Source organism: Antechinus flavipes, chromosome 2 (assembly GCF_016432865.1).
Source record: "Antechinus flavipes isolate AdamAnt ecotype Samford, QLD, Australia chromosome 2, AdamAnt_v2, whole genome shotgun sequence".
Lineage (NCBI taxonomy): Eukaryota > Metazoa > Chordata > Mammalia > Dasyuromorphia > Dasyuridae > Antechinus > Antechinus flavipes.
In genome coordinates this window covers 583404507-583422562 of record NC_067399.1, presented here as the reverse complement: position 1 = coordinate 583422562, position 18056 = coordinate 583404507, and the positions used below count along the sequence as shown (strand labels likewise).

At 36.7% G+C, this 18056-nt stretch overlaps 1 protein-coding gene across 1 annotated transcript in view; it reads right to left on the bottom strand.

The window, feature by feature from the left end:
- The window catches only part of SORCS3 (sortilin related VPS10 domain containing receptor 3), a 687244-nt gene that overhangs the window by 484106 nt on the left and 185082 nt on the right, over window positions 1-18056 (bottom strand). The window contains exon 2 of the mRNA XM_051981368.1: window positions 13547-13614. Within this exon, the coding sequence (XP_051837328.1) occupies window positions 13547-13614 (68 nt within the window). The remainder of the gene's footprint in view (window positions 1-13546; window positions 13615-18056) is intronic.

Below are 18056 nucleotides of genomic sequence, written 5' to 3'. Positions count from 1 at the left end.
TGAGCTGAACTTTGAAAGAAAAAAACAAGATATTCTAAAAGATGGACATGAAGAGGTCCACTCCAAATATGGAGGGCAGTTTGTACAAAAGAAAGAGACTAAAATGGAATGTCAGATGTGAGAAACAATAAAAGGTTATTTTGGACTAAAACATAAAATGAATAAAAAGGAGTAAAATATAATAAGCTTATTAAGCTAAGTTGGCATTAAACTATAAGATTTTGTACTTGATCCTACAGATAATAGGGAACTGCTATAATTTCTTCAGCAAAGGATGACATCCATGATCTGACAAGTGCTTTAGGAATATCACTTTGACCACAATGCGGAAATGGACTGGAAAGGGAAAATGTTTGAGACAGAGTCCAGTTAGAAGCCTATTGTAGGAATCCAGAAGAAAGGTGGCAAGAGCATGTGTTAAGTCAGGGCACATGTGAGTGGAAATAGATATTGTAAAGGAGAGGGACAAGACGTGTTTTCCTCTTGTTCCTTTGGGGACAACCAATATATCACCCAAGTTGTCCAGCTGTTGTTTTTAATTATAACTAGGTGATGGATCTTATTGGTCCTTTGTGATATCTTTCACAATACTTTTGGCATCCAGGTTATCACTGCTGACATACTGTGGCTTTCTATTATCCTTTGGAAGGTTTATCATTTAATATTTTGCAAGACAACAGTATCAACAGATTTATATTTATATTATATAACATAATCAGAAGACTCATGATATAATGGAAAAGGATTTTTGCAGCAAGAAGTTTGGAATCACTAAACGTTCAGTAAAAGTTTTCTAAAGGTAATTTTTACTGCCATTCTGGACCAAGTTTGATTATCTATCTGCAGCCTCTGTCTAAGATGTGCATATTGATGGAGTAACTTAGTAGGATGTCCATTCTGCTAAATGCCAAAGTTTTGGCAATGTGAATTTTCCATCCAGCTTCATTTTTCCACTGTGGACAGTTAGACTAATCACTTTTGCATTGCTGTGGATATCCCTGTGATGGTTTTCTATCATTCTGGAGCTCAATCCAATTAGTACAATGTCATCTTCTCTTGTTTGGATGACTTCCATAACACCAGTAAATAACTTAGGTGAGCCAAACATTTCTCTGTTTTAGACCTCATTTGATGTCAAACAAATCATTATCATAGATTTAAAGCCAGAATGAACTTTGGAGGTTATTTAATTTTACCTCTTCATTTTATGGTTAAGGAAACTGAGACCCAGAGGGGAGAGTTAACTTGCACTCTAGTTTGTTGAGCAAGGTTCTCTTTATAGTCATATTCTTATTTGATTTTAATATATGGATAAAAGAGACATTGTCTAGGAAGGATTTTTAAGGATACATTTTGTTCTACTGAGTCAAATGACATTGTAAAAATTAATAAATAAAAGATATCAGAATCTCATATTGCTTATACCTCTTGATGGTTTCTGTGGATAACTGAAATATCACCATCATCCAATAATTTGTATTATTGATATGCCTACATGCAAAATTCTAAACAGAGCCTATATCACTTCTTCATGAGTACACTAAGAGAATTGGAAAGTAAACTGTCTTTAAATGTGATAGATTAAAGGAAGCAGGACTTAGAGGTCAATCAGCAAGTATTTTTTGAATTTCTACTATATTAACCTTAAAATTATTCATCTTTTTATTCTTGCTTATCCACACATCTCCAAACAGTTGCCAAGTCTTGTTAACTGCATCCTCATGACTTACTTTGTGCCTGTCCTCTTCTTCCTATTCATACATTAACTAACTGTGACTATTGATTTGGACTCCAAATGCCAATTATCTCATTTTTCCTGGTCACCATCAAGTAACTACCAAAATAACCTTCTTAGAGTATATTTGACTGTGTCACTCCCTTATTTGAAAATTTTCAGTAGTTTCCAACTACCTCTAGGATAAAAGGCATACTCTAGCATGGCACTGGAAACCCCTCACAACTTTTTTTGCCTAGCTTTCCAGATACTTCATTAGCCTCCTTGCTGTTCCCTAACTTCAGCATTCTAGATTCAGGAGAATGGGGGAATAGCCCCCATTCCTAGATTTCATTCCCTCCCAAAATTTCCCTCTTAAAATACCTAGTTTCCTCACTTTCTTTACCTTAAGATACCTAGTCTCACTTTGGAGACTATTTAAGTTTTTCCAGATTCTGCTAGTTTTTAGCATTCTTTCATTTCCCAAATTATCACAAATATCTTTTCTGTTTACAAGTGGTATCTCACCCCATCTCATTCCAAAACAAGCTCCTTGAAGGACAGAATTATATATTTTTTTCGTTTTTTTTTTGTCTCTATGCCTCTAGTATCTGGAATAGTACTTTATATTTAGAGCCAGTAAATAAATACTTTTTAGATTAGATAAATATAAAAAAAATAATATCACTTTAAAGGACTCATAGATTGAACTCATACAAGATTTGGAAAAAATTGGGAAAAGAACAGCATAAGCCTGATTTTACTCTTATCTAAATATTTTTAATAATTTGATTCCTTCTTCTGGGTATTTAATTATAGATAACCTTATAATATTTTCTAAAATTTTTCTTGTATGTTGCAGTTTTATCTTCTCCAGCTAGACTCTAAGCTCCAAAAGGTCTCAGACTGGATTTTCTTCTCTCTTACAATTTGTGGTAGCAGAAGTGCAGAAGCTTGATGTCCCCTGATAACCTACAAACTTCCTGAGGACAACTGTGTCTTTTACCTCTCCCTTTTCCCCAAAAAGTCTAACTTGGGGCTAAGTACACAAGAGTTGTTCCATAAGTATTTGTTGGAATGAAATATTCAGGACCTAGATATAAATGAAGAGCATTCCTTATGGTTAAAACTGAATAGTAAACTTATTTTTATTAAAGCTTTTTATTTTCAAAACATATACATGGATAATTTTTCAATATTGACCCTTGCAAAATCTTTTGTTCCAATTTTGCTCCCTTCCATCCATCTCTTCCCCTATATGGTAAGTAATGAATATATTTTAAACATATTAAAAATATACATTAAATCTAATATAGGTGTGTATATTTATACAATCATATTACATACCAAAAAAAAAATCAGATCAAAAAGGAAAGAAATGAGAAAGAAAACAAAATGCAAGAAAATAACAAAAGGCATGAAAATGCTATGTTGTGATCTACAATCAATTCCCACAATCCTCTCTGGGTGCAGCGGGCTCTCTTCATCACAAGACCATTAGAACTGGCCTCAATCATCTCATTCTTGAAAAGAGCCAAATCCATCAGAATTGATTATTGTATAATCTTGTTGTTGCCATGTATAATGATCTCCTGGTTCTGCTCACTTCATAACATCAGTTCATGTAAGTCTCTCCAGATCTTTCTGAAATCATTCTCCTGATCGTTTCTGATAGAGCAATAATATTCCATAACATTCATATACCATACCTTATTCAGCCATTCTTCAGCTGATGGGAATCCATTCATTCCCACTCCACTCCACTCCATTACAAAATGGGCTTCTACAAGAATGTTTGTACATGTGGGTCCCTTTTCCTTTTAAGATTTCTTTGGGATGTAAGTCCAGTAGAAACACTGCTAGGTCAAAGAGTATGCACAGTTGGGATAGCCTTTTGGATAGTTCCAAATCAGCAGCAAACTCTTACACTTCTCAAGGCAAGATATCCTCATTGTACATATTACTATATCATAAACAGTTTTCAGGGCTCAACAATGAGCAAACTAAAGAATGGTATAGGAAACCTTTTAATTAGGAGCTTAGCTGACTCTCCCCACCAGAAAAAATACAACTCTAATCTGTGGCTTTATTTGTATGAATTTGCTTTGATTTAGTCAGAATTTCACTAAGGAATAAGGGCAGACAAATGTAGAGGGAAACACATACATAAATCATGAGTGTCATTAGAATCTGTAAACGAATATCTTCTGGGAAGTCTTGGCAATTATTATCAAGGCTTGCTTGGCAAACAAAAAATTAATAAATCAGAAAGGTCTCCACTTTCTAAAATCTAGCGTCTCTCAAAAAGGTCGCAGACAGAACAATTAAGGGAGACAAACAAATCCTCCTGGCCCCCAGCAGCAGATCCAGAGACAAGAGGTAAAAACATCCAAAAGAGAATAAAGACCAACACAAGGAAAAGAGAATTAACAGCTATGTGGGCAAACCTGCAATCTTGCCACCCATAGTGGGGACCTTATTATCTCCCAGACTCTTCAGAGCTAATGGTAAAAAGAAAGTTGGAAAAGGTTAGGGACTAGGGCCTGTTTTCTTTCCGGGACATTACTTCAACTATAATAGATGTAATCAGGAAGGGTAGAGAGAAAGGGCAAAGAGGAAAAAAAAAAACCTAAAGGAAACATCTGCTCAGATTTTAGTAACAGACAGATATGTCTATTATTGAAAATTACATATAGTCTGAGCATCCACTTTAAGACTCTCTTCAGGCCATTTTACTACCCTGCTCAAAAAGTTATAGTTGTTCCCTCTTACCTCTACAATCAAATATAACCTCCATTTTGCTATTTAAAGCCCTTCAACACAACAATCTGGCTCCAACTTACTTTTCCAAACTTATAATAAATTACTTCCCTTTACATACTTTACAATCAAACAGGCCCTCTTGCCATTCTTTCCAAATGACATTTCATCTCCCAATCTTTATTCATTTGTCCAAGTTCTCCCAAATGTCTAGAATGCACTCACCACCTTCTCACCTTTTGGGATGCCTAATTTTTCTCCTAAGCTCTGTCAGATGTCATCTACTACAGTATGAAGAATCTTTAGAATCATTCCCAACCGTTAATTCCTCCCTACTCATTACCTTGTATTTATTTTATGTAAACTTTTGTGTATGTTTCCCCAATAGAATGTAAGTTCCTTGCAGGCAGAAATAGTTCCATCTTTGTCTTTGTATTCCCAGTGCCTGGCTTATAGTGGACACTATCAATATTTTTAATCAAAAATTGGTTGTTATAAAACAAATGTTTTATGGCCATGTTTACGGGAAATGACTTTATGCAAAGCAAATCATATTTTAAACATTCTTATTTACAAAATAAAAGATATTTCCATATAGGAATTCAAAATTCAAAGAATGACTTAAAAAAGACTTAAACCAATGGCTATCCCAGTGTATAATGAGTAGTCTAAGGCATTAGTAAATTTAAGATCTATTTTGAATTTGGCAGGACCTTCTGAAGTTTAGCTCACCTTCAAATTGTGCCATTTTTCCAAACTCTTTAACCCAAATGAATATTTTTGTGTCTGTTGGAACCTTTGATTCTACACTCATTTCCTGAACCTAATTCTTCCTCTTTCTGGGATCTTAAAATAGCTTCAATAAGCATTTATTAAATACCTACAATGTGCCAGGCATTGTAGTATGTGTATACAAAGGAAGGCAATTCTTGCTGTCAAGCAGGTCAAGTATGTATAAACAAGTATGTACAAACAAGCTACATATAGGATATAGAAATTAATTAACCGAGAGAAGTCACTAGGATTAAAAAGAGTTGGGAAAGACTTTCTGTAGAAGATAGGATTTTAGGTAAAAGTTGAAGGAAGCAAGGATAGCTAAGAGGCAGAGATAAGAACATTATGATATATATTATACCTTTCTAGACTGAGGGATCATCTTACACAGAGTTGGATTTGTATTCAATTCCCACATAGAAATCCTCAAGATTGCTGCCATGTTTTCTGAAAGGAACTTATCACTTACTTCAACAGGAATATAAGTACAAAAGTTTACATGTGAATTTTTCATAGAATAAGGATCACAGAATTTTAAACTTAGAGTTGAAAAGGACCTCAGACAACTTGTCCAACTTATCCTTGGGTTTTATAGATGAGTAAAATAAAGCCTAAAATGACTAAGACTTCTAACTCACCTAAGTGTGCTAGTAGCAAGGCTTGGATTTGAATCCACTGATATCAAATTCTAAACACAGAAAGGGACGACTGGCTTTTTTATTCCCAAGATAAGATTTAAAATCATTGTAATAAATATGCATGTATGTAACAAATAGATATGTAAGATCATTATAATAAATATGTAGGACAAATCCTCAGGTATACTCTCTGCTCAATGGATCCAAAATTTCTCGTTTGTCTTCCTAACTATCTAGCCACCACAGGAACATAACACTACTATACTCATCTTAGCATAAGTGTTGAAGCTAAGTGTCTTAAAAAAGGAATTGGATACCTCAATTTTTAAAATTGAGTATTGAATTTACTGACTTAGTAAATACACCTGAATTTCTCACCTGAAATTAATAGGGCAGAAGCTACTTATTTTTCTTCAGGGCAAGCACTCTGAGAACCAAAAAATAGGACTTATCCATTGCCAATCACCTCAATCCACTATTATTAGTGCATTGGTACTAAACTGGGGCTGATTTTACAATAGGGTTCCTATCAGAACCTTAGGATCTAAAAAAATGACCAAGATGTTGTATTTCAGGGTATGCCTTTTTTATCCTGTCTTTGTCTTTCACAGCAGCTTGCTTTTGTGGTCCCAGAACTAAGTGGATGGTCAAAGCTCGTAGTCCTTGATGGATCAATAAATCAATCAATTAACAAGCATTTATTAAATATTTATCAAATATTGTGCACTAGAAATACAAAGAAAAGCAGAGCTTGTATTCTTTTGGGAGAGAAGATAAGTATACAAATAAACAAATACATGATATATTCAGATGGAAGGCAAACCAAAGAATGGAAGTCTCCAGACCTTGACAAGAGGGGTTTTGTAGTTCTGGAGTGGCTGACAGAAAGAGACTCTCAAACAAAACCTAGTTCACTGATTCTTCTGTGGCAGAGTGATCTTAAACTTCATCTTGGCTTGAGATTAGGATGAATAAATGAATAAATAATTGAGTCAGCCCTCTTCATGTATAGGAAGAGAAAATCCCTTGCCCATTACCATGAGAGTTACTTTGTAAAATGTCAGGAAGAACAATATTAGCAGCATGGACATCCCTGTGTTATTTTATACCTTTAAAACAGTCTTTAGAAAAGAATGTCTATTTGGAAGTGACAGTACTCTGAATTATTAATCCTATGAGGAAAATAATTATATCATATTCTAACTGGGCTAGAGGATGTCACCTGGTCTTGGCAGCTGTTGCCTCAGGCATTCCTGTAGTAATATAAATTGAAGAAAAATCACCAAGCTCAATTTCCCCTTGGTTAAGCAAAATGTCCAAAATCATGAACCCTGAAAGCTAAGAGTATAATTTTGCCTATTCTTCTCCATACACTGGCTTAGAAAAAACAGTAGATATGTTTCAGGAAAGAATTATGAACTGAAATAATCCTCTCCAAAAAATGGGAGAAGAGGGATACGAGGGATTCATAACTGGAGAAGTGCAATCAACTCGGGGAGAAGATGGGAATTTAGGAAACTTCTGGAGGGAAGCCAAGTATGGTTTAAAGATAATAACATGTCTCCATGCTTCAAGAGGCTCAGGGAAGAGGTAAGAACAAAATAAAGTCCTAGATCTTTTGGGAGAGATGATGATAACTTTAACTTCCAGGATGTGGTCTAAAGATTACAACATATCCTCTTTACCCAAGAGACTGAGAAGACCGCGGTCTTTTGATAAAGAGGGCATGAATACACTACAAGAAGAAACTATACCAATTCAAAGTTCTGACTTAATTGTATCTAATAATAATAATCAATAGCTTTTCCCAACCATCTCAGCCCAGAGTGGCTCGATTCTGCTCAATGTCACTCTCTCAGCACTTGTTTACAGCACATTGCACAAAGGGATGTGTCTATCCATCCATCTGTGGTGGATGGACGTGTGTATGTTCCCTATCCATAATTAGATAATAAGCAAGTTGGGGGAAACAGTCCAGATCACCTTTTCATCTCTATCTTCTCCAAAGGGAAGCATAGCAATTTGCACACTGAAGGCAGACAAAAAAATCCCTATTGGCTATTAGGCTCCTTGCTAATCAAAAGAACAATTCAAAAGCATCAGTTCCTCATATCTGCTCTAACTTTATTCTTCTGTGGGATTAAAATATAGCCACCAAATGAGCTCTCCCTCAGAAATTATCCCATTTGGGACACAGAATTCTAATACAAAATCTTGTGTTCCATTCCCCCCCCCTTCCTTCCCATCTCCTGCCCTAGATAGCAAGTAATCCAATATATATTAAATACATGCAATTCATATATATATATATATGTATGTATATATATATACATATATATGTATGTATGTATGTATGTATTTCCACAAATATCATGCTGCACAAGAAAAATCAGATCAAAAAAGGAAAAAATGAGAAAGAAAACAAAATGCAAGCAAACAACAACAAAAAATGAAAATACTGTATTGTGATCCACACTCGGTCCCTATACTCCTCTCTGGGTGCAGATGGTTCTCTTCATCAAAAATCATTGGAACTGGTCTGAATCACCTTACTGTTGAAAAAAGCCACGTCCATCAGAATTGATCGTCGTATATTCTTGCTGTTGCCGTGTACAATGTTCTGGTTCTGCTCATTTCACTTAACATCAGTTCATATAAGTCTCTTCAGGACTTTCTGAAATCATCCTGCTGATTGTTTCTTATAGAATAATAATATTCCATAACATTTATAAACCATACCTTATTCAGCCATTCTCCAATTGATGGGCATCCACTCAGTTTCCAGTTCCTTGCTACTACAAAAAGAACTGCTACAGTTTTGCACCTGTGGGCTCCTTGCCTTTCTTTATGATCTATACAGAGATACAAGCCCAGTAGTAACACTGCTGGATCAAAGAGCATACACACATTTTGATAGCCCTTTGCGCATAGTTCCAAATTACACTTCAGAATGGTTGGATCAGTTCCCACAATTCTACCAACAACGTATTAGTGTCCCAGTTTTCCCACATCCCCTCCAACATTCATCATCAACTTAGCTAATCTGAGAAATATGTAGTAATAACTCAGAGTTGTCTTAATTTTCTTTTCTCTGATTTAGACAATTTAGTGATTCAGAGCATTTTTATATGACTATAAATTGTTTTAATTTTTTCATCTGAAAATTGTCTGTTCATATCCTTTGACCATTCATCAGTTGAAGAATGACTTGAATTCTTATAAATTTGATACTTTCACATATTTCAAACAGCTTTCCTCCATTTGCTATGCGTCCTCATTATTATGACCTTCACATCATTTTGAAGGCCTGCTTCCTCTAAAGAAATCATCTTTGATTAGGTAGACTTGGAAGTGAACTCACATTTTTCACAGCAAAATGAACCTAATTCATACTATTCTTGCCCACTAAACCTCTTTCACTTCAGAAACTCAATCATTATTTATATCACTATTATTTCCTAGGCAACTGGCAATGCTATATTTATATTTTTCAAAGGACCTAGCAAGCTCCAGGTTTCCAAGTGGCTCACAAAAGATTCCTCTGTGATAATAATGATATTTCCTCTAAGTAATCCCTAGTCTAAGTCATGTAACCTGGGAACTGTTTTCCTGTGTTCCCTTAATTGCCTGGCAGATTCCTTTGAGAACTTCGAGAACTTTTCCTAGAGTGCCAGGAGTTGCTGCAATTTTTGGAATCCGGGCAAGAATTATTGAGTTTTTCACTATTTTATTTATTCAAAGAAAACTGAACAGTCTTCTTATGCTGGCACCATTTATACTTATTAGGTTTAAAGTAAAATTTTTCAGAAACTTAAATGTCCTGGGAAATGCATAGTAAGTAAGAAACAAGCTCTCACCTGGTAACCAGCAATGAGACTGTTGATGCCTTTGCATATTATCATGGTACAGCCCATTGGGACTCGAGATACCCAAAAGAAATAGAAGAACATCAGTGTGATTCTGAATAGTTAAGCCATGGGCAATAGATAGTTCTTGTGTTTGTTTCTCCCCAGTAAAGGAGTTCCTGGCCATCCACTATTCTGATAAATACTCAAATAAATAGAAAATGAGAATATGTAGACACAATCCAGATCTCTTAAAAATCTATGGTTTTAAGGCTACAAAGAAATTTCTTGGGAAATAGTCAAATACTTCTTTCTGTTAAAAATTTTAAAAATAAAAAATAAATGCAGAGTGTATACACTCTTTATATTCAGGTGAAAGAAATTTAGGAGCTGTGGAGACATGATTGTTAACATTTACACTTCAGAAATTGGCAAATGCCAAAAAGAGCTCAATTTATTATTTTGCTCATTGTCTAGACATAAGATGATGATGGAGAAACAACAATAATGTAGTTTAAACTTAATCACTGTCATTCATACAATTTTTTCAGTTAATTGTTAAACATTCCCAGCATACTACTACAAGCCCTATATATAAAACTATTAAGAGCCAATGAAATACAATGGAAAGAATGCTAGACTTGGCATGGGAAAACCTCATCTTGGGGCCCAGCTCTGCTACTGACTCTTCCTGCAACTTAGGACTATTGTTATAGTGAGAAGTAGCCTCTGTTTTGGGGGAAAGGAATCTAATGATTCATGTAACGGTCTGTATCTGTTGTAGACACATTCCTGGCATGAAGAGTCCCATTCATTAATCTTGGAGGAATTAGCCAGATCTTGGTATAATGGCATGCTGAAACCAGGATGAGGTAGCCTATTGCATTGACATCAAACATTCCCTCTTCTTGCCGTGATCTGACGATCATAAAACCTTATGTCATTCTTTGATACATTCCTCCCCTTCTCCATTCTGCTTTGGAAGTAGCCACATAAAGGCCTATTGCTTTCAGCATCAAGTTGGTCTACTTCTTCTATAAGAATTTTTAGTCCCTGAATCAGACTAGGATAGTAAGTCATTTCATCATCCAGAAACTCAGTTTTATCATGTGTAAAATGGAAGAAGAATAGCCTGGTCTGGCTAAATCAGAGTGCATTGAAATGAGCAATATGAGAAAAGGCTGAAAAGATAGAGTAACACCAGACTGTAGAGAACTCTGAATGCCAAGTTTGAAGTTAATTGAGTTGCCAGTAGGCCATCATTCATTGAAGTTATTAAGCAAATGAGTGACATAGTCAAATTTGTACATGAAAAGGTTAGTCTCACAGAAATGTGAAGAATCTATATTTAATCAAGAAAAATGAAGTTAGAAAGATCTATTAGAAGCTACTATAGTCATCTACGCAAGTCAAAATGGATGCCTTAATAAGGAATAGAAAAAAAGAAACCGATGCAAGTTAGAATCATTAGTTTTCAGTTTATAAGTTTTTGTTGTTGTTTGGTCAATTCAGTCGTGCATTAACTTTTGTCATCTGATTGATTTGGGGTCTTATTTTTTTCCAAATGTGGGAGACCAACAGAAAGGTACTGACACTAGCACAAACAGTGAAATAAGAAAAAGCCTGAGTTGGGGAGAAAATAATATTGAGTTCAAATTTGTAGTAGGACATCCAGGTAGAGATGCCTAGCAAGAAGCTGGAGGTATGAGTTTGCTGCTTGAAAGAAGTCAAGTCTAGAGATATAAATGTTGGAATCATTTGTATAGATTTGACAGTTGAATCTCTGAAAAGGGATGAGAAAATCTAGGGAAAGGTTATAAAAAAAGAAGAGAAGGAAGCTAAAAACAGAATTTTAGATATATCTACCTTCAGTGGTTGGAAAGAAGACAAAAAGTCAGTGAGTAACACAAAGGAAGCAATTATATAGATAAGACAAGAACTAGGAATATGTGGCATCTCAGAAACCTAAAGAAAGAATACGCACTTAGGGAAAAGTGTTAATAGCATCGACTATTATTAAACATTCGTAGCTTTTTGTTGAATGAATGAATGAATGTCATGAATCTCTTCTGAATCCTTCCAAAGCCCACCTTCACAGATGTGTTCCTTAACTTATCTTACCAATAACTTAAAACCAAAAAATTAAAAGTTAAAAGGTACCTAAAATAAGAATGCTCAGTTTAAGAAATCTCTCCTCAATCTAGTTTGATGAAACTGTTTTATGATTACTTCATAGGCTATGAGACTTTTGGCAACATTGAAACTTTGACTATTTCCCTTCAAATACTGACAGAAACATTCTGGACCCAGCAAAATTAAGAACAGCAATGCTTTTGACCCAGGGAACTCTGCCATCATCCTGAGAAACCAACCCTATGGAGATATAACCTGATAATGTTCCTACAAGTGCTATAGTCACAGCTACCAAAGATTCAGAAAGAAAAATTCTTGCTACTTAAGATTAGAAAATGATAAGATTACAGCAATGGAAATAACACTGAAGAAAAGGCATTTGCCACTTCATTCTGAGGGCCATGCAAGACCACTGAATTTGCTAACAAAACCTTCGACTTATGTCTTCTCCCCCATTAGAATGTGAACCCTGACAGCAAAGCACATCTTACTATTTTATTTGTATTCCAAGCACTCAGTGTAGGACTTTGCAAATAATTTTGCACTATTTTTTCCATCCATTTATTTCACTGGCTAATCCAGTGGTTCTCAAACTTTTGTTTTCAGTATCTTTATCCTATTAAAAATTATTGAGGATCTCTCCAAAGTGTTTTTGTTTATCTGGGTTATATTTATAGACGTTTACCATATTGGAAATAAAAACTATTTTTGAATTTGTAGACCCTCTAAAAGAGGGATTCTCTAGACCATACTTTGAGAACCACTCTCTCTGCTACTATGAGGCCAGGATCATCTCTTCCTCTGTCGTATATCCTCCCAAACATGAGCCATAAGCCTGACAAAAGTAAGCATTAATAAATGCCTATTAAGCAATCCCATTCATGAATAAATGAAAGTACTAAAAGTATACAGCACAATTGGGGAAATACCCATCCATTTACAATAGGGCTTAGCAAGACCTTAGAACAGAGGGGAAATTGGCCTTGCTTACCCAAAGTATATTCAGTCTATGAAAGCTCAAGGTGAGGGAGAGTTCAGCACTCCTCTCAGAATCACAGTGTGAGCTGCAAAATCCACCTCCTCTTGGTTATTAGTCAGCCCACATAAAACTAATTTCCCATTTATCTTCAAAAAGTTAAGAAACTTATTTTCAATAGAGGCTGTATTGCCTTCATTTCCTCCCAAGAGTGGGGCTATGTCTGCCTCCATCAGATCCAGATCACGTTGAGGAGGATGACAATGTCCACTCAAACCACTGCCTCTCCAAGGACAGAGCCTAAGTTTTCCCTGTTCTGATTATACTGAAATTAGAGCTGTATCTCCCAATCAGAACTAAAGCTTCCTGAGAACAGATTATGTAACTTCCCAGTCCTCCTGCATGGTACCTTCCTCCTCCAACAGTTCTTCCCCAGTGGGCTTACTCATTGATGTTGCCTTCCACACCCACTGCCACCAGAGGAGGACAAGCCCGGATCCATCAGCTTTCATCTCAAGTTCAAACAACTTGGAAAAACATACGACCAGAGGATTCTATTATTTGACATTATGAGCTTTTCTGGATCTATAGATCCTACCATTTCCCCTCCCGCCCCCCATTCAGGGCTCTGGATCATTGCCCAGGTGCTAAGCAGTGGGATTTACCCGAGCTACCTCAGAGAAGTTAATAACTATTAAGGGCTTACCTCCAAAGTGAGCTCTCCGTCACGCTGCCCAGGTTGAAGTCATAGAGCTTGGTCAGAATCAGTATCACCTGCAGGGGGAGGGGAATGGGAAGGGGAAAGATATGGAAGAAGAGAAAGGCTTCCTTTAGTTTGTGTAACAATATATAATGCGTCTCTGATCCCTCTAGAGGAGGGTTTAGCATTTATCCATTAAAGTTGAAGGTATTATAGGATCAAGCAGGAAAAAAAAAAAAAGAAATCATTAATTTAATGCATCCCTGTAACTGCTTGCATTTATTTTAATCCCAATGATTCTTTGCATCTGAAATCAAACGCTAACAGGGATTAATTGGGTATTGTCAGTCTGTTTCTCCACATTTATACTTTTTCAATGTCAGAGACAAAGCTGGGCTAGCTTCCTTCTCCAAGCTGGATACCTGGAGATAATAGGAAACAGTTCTCTAAATAACAAGTGCCTCTAACTAAAAAAGATGTAAGGGTACCCATCCCTAATCCTTCATTGATTGTAACAGGATTTGATGTTGGTAATGATGAGATGAGTATATCAAAGGTCTGTAATTCCTTCTCAACCTAAGCAGGTGGCAGAATGACTAGGAAAACACTAATCCAGAATTCCCTAGTTCTGTGGGTGTAGAGGCCCCAGATTAATCAGGCTGTTGTCATGACAATATTATTATATATTATATGTATTGCATATGTATGTACATATTATGTGTGTGCACATACATATTGTACATGCATTTCATATTATATTGACATGTATATGCATTAATACATATTATATGTATTTGATAACATATATTGATTGTATGTCAAACATACTAACCCTCTGTTCCTCAATTTATTCATTTCCCATGAACCTCCTCCATATACCTCAGTCATATACAAAGATGATCACACCTATATCTTACCACAACCCACAAGTGTAATCCTTCTATATTTAAAAATTCCAGAATCCCCTTATCTAATCATCCTCTATCGGTTCTTCAACTCTCTTAAATCCATGTATCCTTATTTCATCCATGGAGCCCTGCCAAACCTCACCCGGATCACTTCCATCATTTTCCCTCTTGCTCTTAGATACATGCTTCTGAACAAAAGTTCTCTGTAAAATCTCTCAAAAAAAAAAAAAAAAAAAAAAACCTTCTCTGCTACTGCCCCCGAGCTGGTGCGGGTTCTCATCACCTCACACCTGGACATTTTTAATAGTCTGCTGGTGGGTCTGCTTGCCTCAAGTCTTTCCCTACTCCAATCCATCCTCTATTAAGCCAATTAAGTGATTTTCTAAAGTACAAATCAGACCACAGCACTTCCCTATTCAGCAAACTCTAGTGGCTCCCTAATACCTCCAAGATCAAATGCAAAATCTTCTCTCTGGTGTTTAAAATCTTTCTTAACCTAACAACTCCCCACCACACCTTTCAATCTAGTGTTTCCAGTCTCCTTGTTGTTCCACAAACAAGTCATTCCCTCTCTCAGCTCTCGGTATTTTCTATGGCTGTTCCCATGCCTGGGACACTCTTCCTCTTCAGCTCTGCCTAAGGGCTTCCAACACAAGTTCCAACTAAAATCTGATTTTCTACAGAAAGCTTTTCCCAACCCCTCTTAATCCTAATGCTTTCCTACATAATGTTTATTATTTCTTATTTATTCCGTATGTAGTTTCTCTGTGTGTGTATTTGTGTATTGTTTCCCCATTAGAATGGGAGGCTCCTCAAGGGCAGTAACTGTCTTTTTGCCTCTTTTTGCATCCCCAGCACTTAGCACAGTGCCTGACAGATTAGGTGCTTAATAAATATCGACTGATTGCCCCTTTACTACCATTCAGCGTCATACTTCTGGCTTAAGATGTAACCAAGAGGCCTAGATGTCAACCATCTTAAATATATGGTGGAGAGATTTGCTGCAATAGCTCCATGGGAAGATCTCTTACCCTGATGGGTTCCCCCAAACCATCTGCTTACTGGGTTTTAGTCCTTGCTATATAAGTGTCTAGGCAGCAGCTTGGGTGCATCTGAACGCACAAGCCTCCAAGCGCAAGCACCTGAATCAATTTTAATCAAAACGCAGGTGCCTAATATACTTTTCCCGTCTGCATGCGTGATAATCCAGTTACACATAATTGTGTTTATCTAAATTTAATGCACAACTCATTGCACTTTTCTCCGCTCCTTCTCCTGCCACAATTTAACTTCCTCCAGTTCATTTAAGTCTCGCCCATTAAACTCTTTTTGAGATAATGAATTTTCGCTCTGGATATGGGACTTTCCATTCTAGGTATCCATTTAAGATTAGAGAAGAATAATCAGACACTCTATTGAACATTTTTATGGCACTTAAATGACAACAAAACACTCCATGAGGAAATTTATTCCCCACTTTCCCTGTCCAGTACCCCAGGAGGTCAGTTTGCATCAGCACCGTTCCTCTTCACAGATGAAGCAAGATACATTTTGAGCAGTCCAAAGTTGAAAGGCTTTAATGTGGTCACCCAAGACACCTACCACACTCCTCCATCCTGTCTTCCAGAGCAACCATGAAAGATGGGCAATATACATCAATGTATATTGCATGATGTAATCAGCCTCTGGGATCCCAATTCTCTTTCCACTAGTCCATTCTGTCTAAATCTCATGAGATTTGTTCCATGGTATGTGTCTGCTAGCAGTGTATGGCACTGAGCTGGGCATTGCAAATAAGAGCTGCTCCTAAGCCCCATGCCAGGACTCAGAAATCCAATGAAGTGATGTGGAAGCCAAGGGTGATATACACAGACATCTTCCCTCACATGCTAATGTGTCCCCATCCCCAGAAGCAAAAGGGCTGTTAAGGTGTCTTGGAATATGTTGGACTTGTCATCATGAGACAAGGTTTCTTAATCCTGTTCCAACATGTACTACTAGGGGACCATCCACAAGTATCATGAGCTCTCTAAATGTTACTCTCTTCACCTATAAAATGGGAGTGGTAATAAACCTCATCAAGTATTTATCTTTATAATATGTCCCTACTATGTCCCAGGAACTATGCTAAACACTGGGTAGACAAAATTCAATTCAATAATCATTTATTAAGCGTCTTTTATGTGACAGGTACTGTGCTAAGAGTACAGATACCCCCCCCCCAAAAAAAAGGAGCTTACATTCTAATGGGAGAAAGAACATGCCAACAAATATATACAAAATAAGTTATATATGGGATAAATGAGAAGTAATTTAAAGAGAGAAAACACTGCAAACTGTGAAGGATTAGCAAAGGCTTCTTAAAAAGATAATATTTTACTTGGGATTTAAAGGAAGCCAGAACATGTATACTTATATTGTATTTAATTTTTACTTTAACATATTTAACATGTATTGGTCAACCTGCCATCTGGGGGAGGAGGGGGAAGGAAGGGAAAAATTAGAACAAAAGGTTTGGCAATTGTCAGTGCTGTAAAATTATCCATGCATATATTTGTAAATAAAAATCTATAATAAAAATAAAATAAAATAAAGGAAGCCAGAAAGCTTAGTAGTGGAAGGACAGGAGGGAAAATATTCCAAATGCGGGGACCACTAGTGAAAATACTCAGAACCAAGAGGATTGTTGTGAGAATAAAACAAGAACATTTGTGAATAAACATCAGCTCTCCTTTTGCAGAGCTATTACTACTATCCACCAACAGAGGAAAAATAGAAGTTAGACTCATGAACATTTCCTTTGGTACAAATATCTTGGATATTATTTAAGTGAACCATCTTATATTTCTGATGGGGAAACTGAGGTCCACAGAAGAAACGTCAGTGAGTCAGTGTCACATTTCAAATTAGTAAAGCTGACACAAGGAGAGGGATCTTCTGATTCCCTGTTAAATGTTACTTTTCATTCACCAGGCTGCTTTAATGCTAAAACTGCTTCTATAGCCCTAAGCCCATACCAAATCTTTCCATCTACATGCAATTCTGATTCTTCAAAGGTTGGCCATACTGTCAAGTGTCCTCGCTTTTAGAAACAGGATTGGGGCAGGAAAGACAGAGGGAAGGGAGGGAGCAAATATGGGAGGAAAAAATCCCTCTGTTCCCAAGAGTTTTTTGCTCAAGCCAGCAAGTGCAAGGGGCTTAGCATTCAACTTGCAGCCTCTCTTCCCCTGGAGTCTAAGAGAACAAGGAAATTAATATAGCTGTGAAGAGATGATAATGTAACCTTTAGGCATAAGACATGTTGTGCGCAGCAAACAACCAGAGGCAGAGGAGGGGCAGCCCTTGCCAGCTAAGCCTTCACTTATTGAGCAGACAAGTTGAGCCTGTCAAAGGCCACCTGGGAGATGGGGATTTCAGAGAGAAGGAGGGAGAAAGAAAAGCCAGCCAGCCTGAAATTAGTAAACCAGCCAGATGAGTCCCTGAAAGGCTCTTATTGACAATGTATTAGAGAGCTAGAATCAGTGGGCCCCTCGCAGAAAACTTCCATGGATGCACCTGACAGGTGCTCAGAAATTCTGGGCTTGGGAAGAATCTAGGAGCACAGCCCA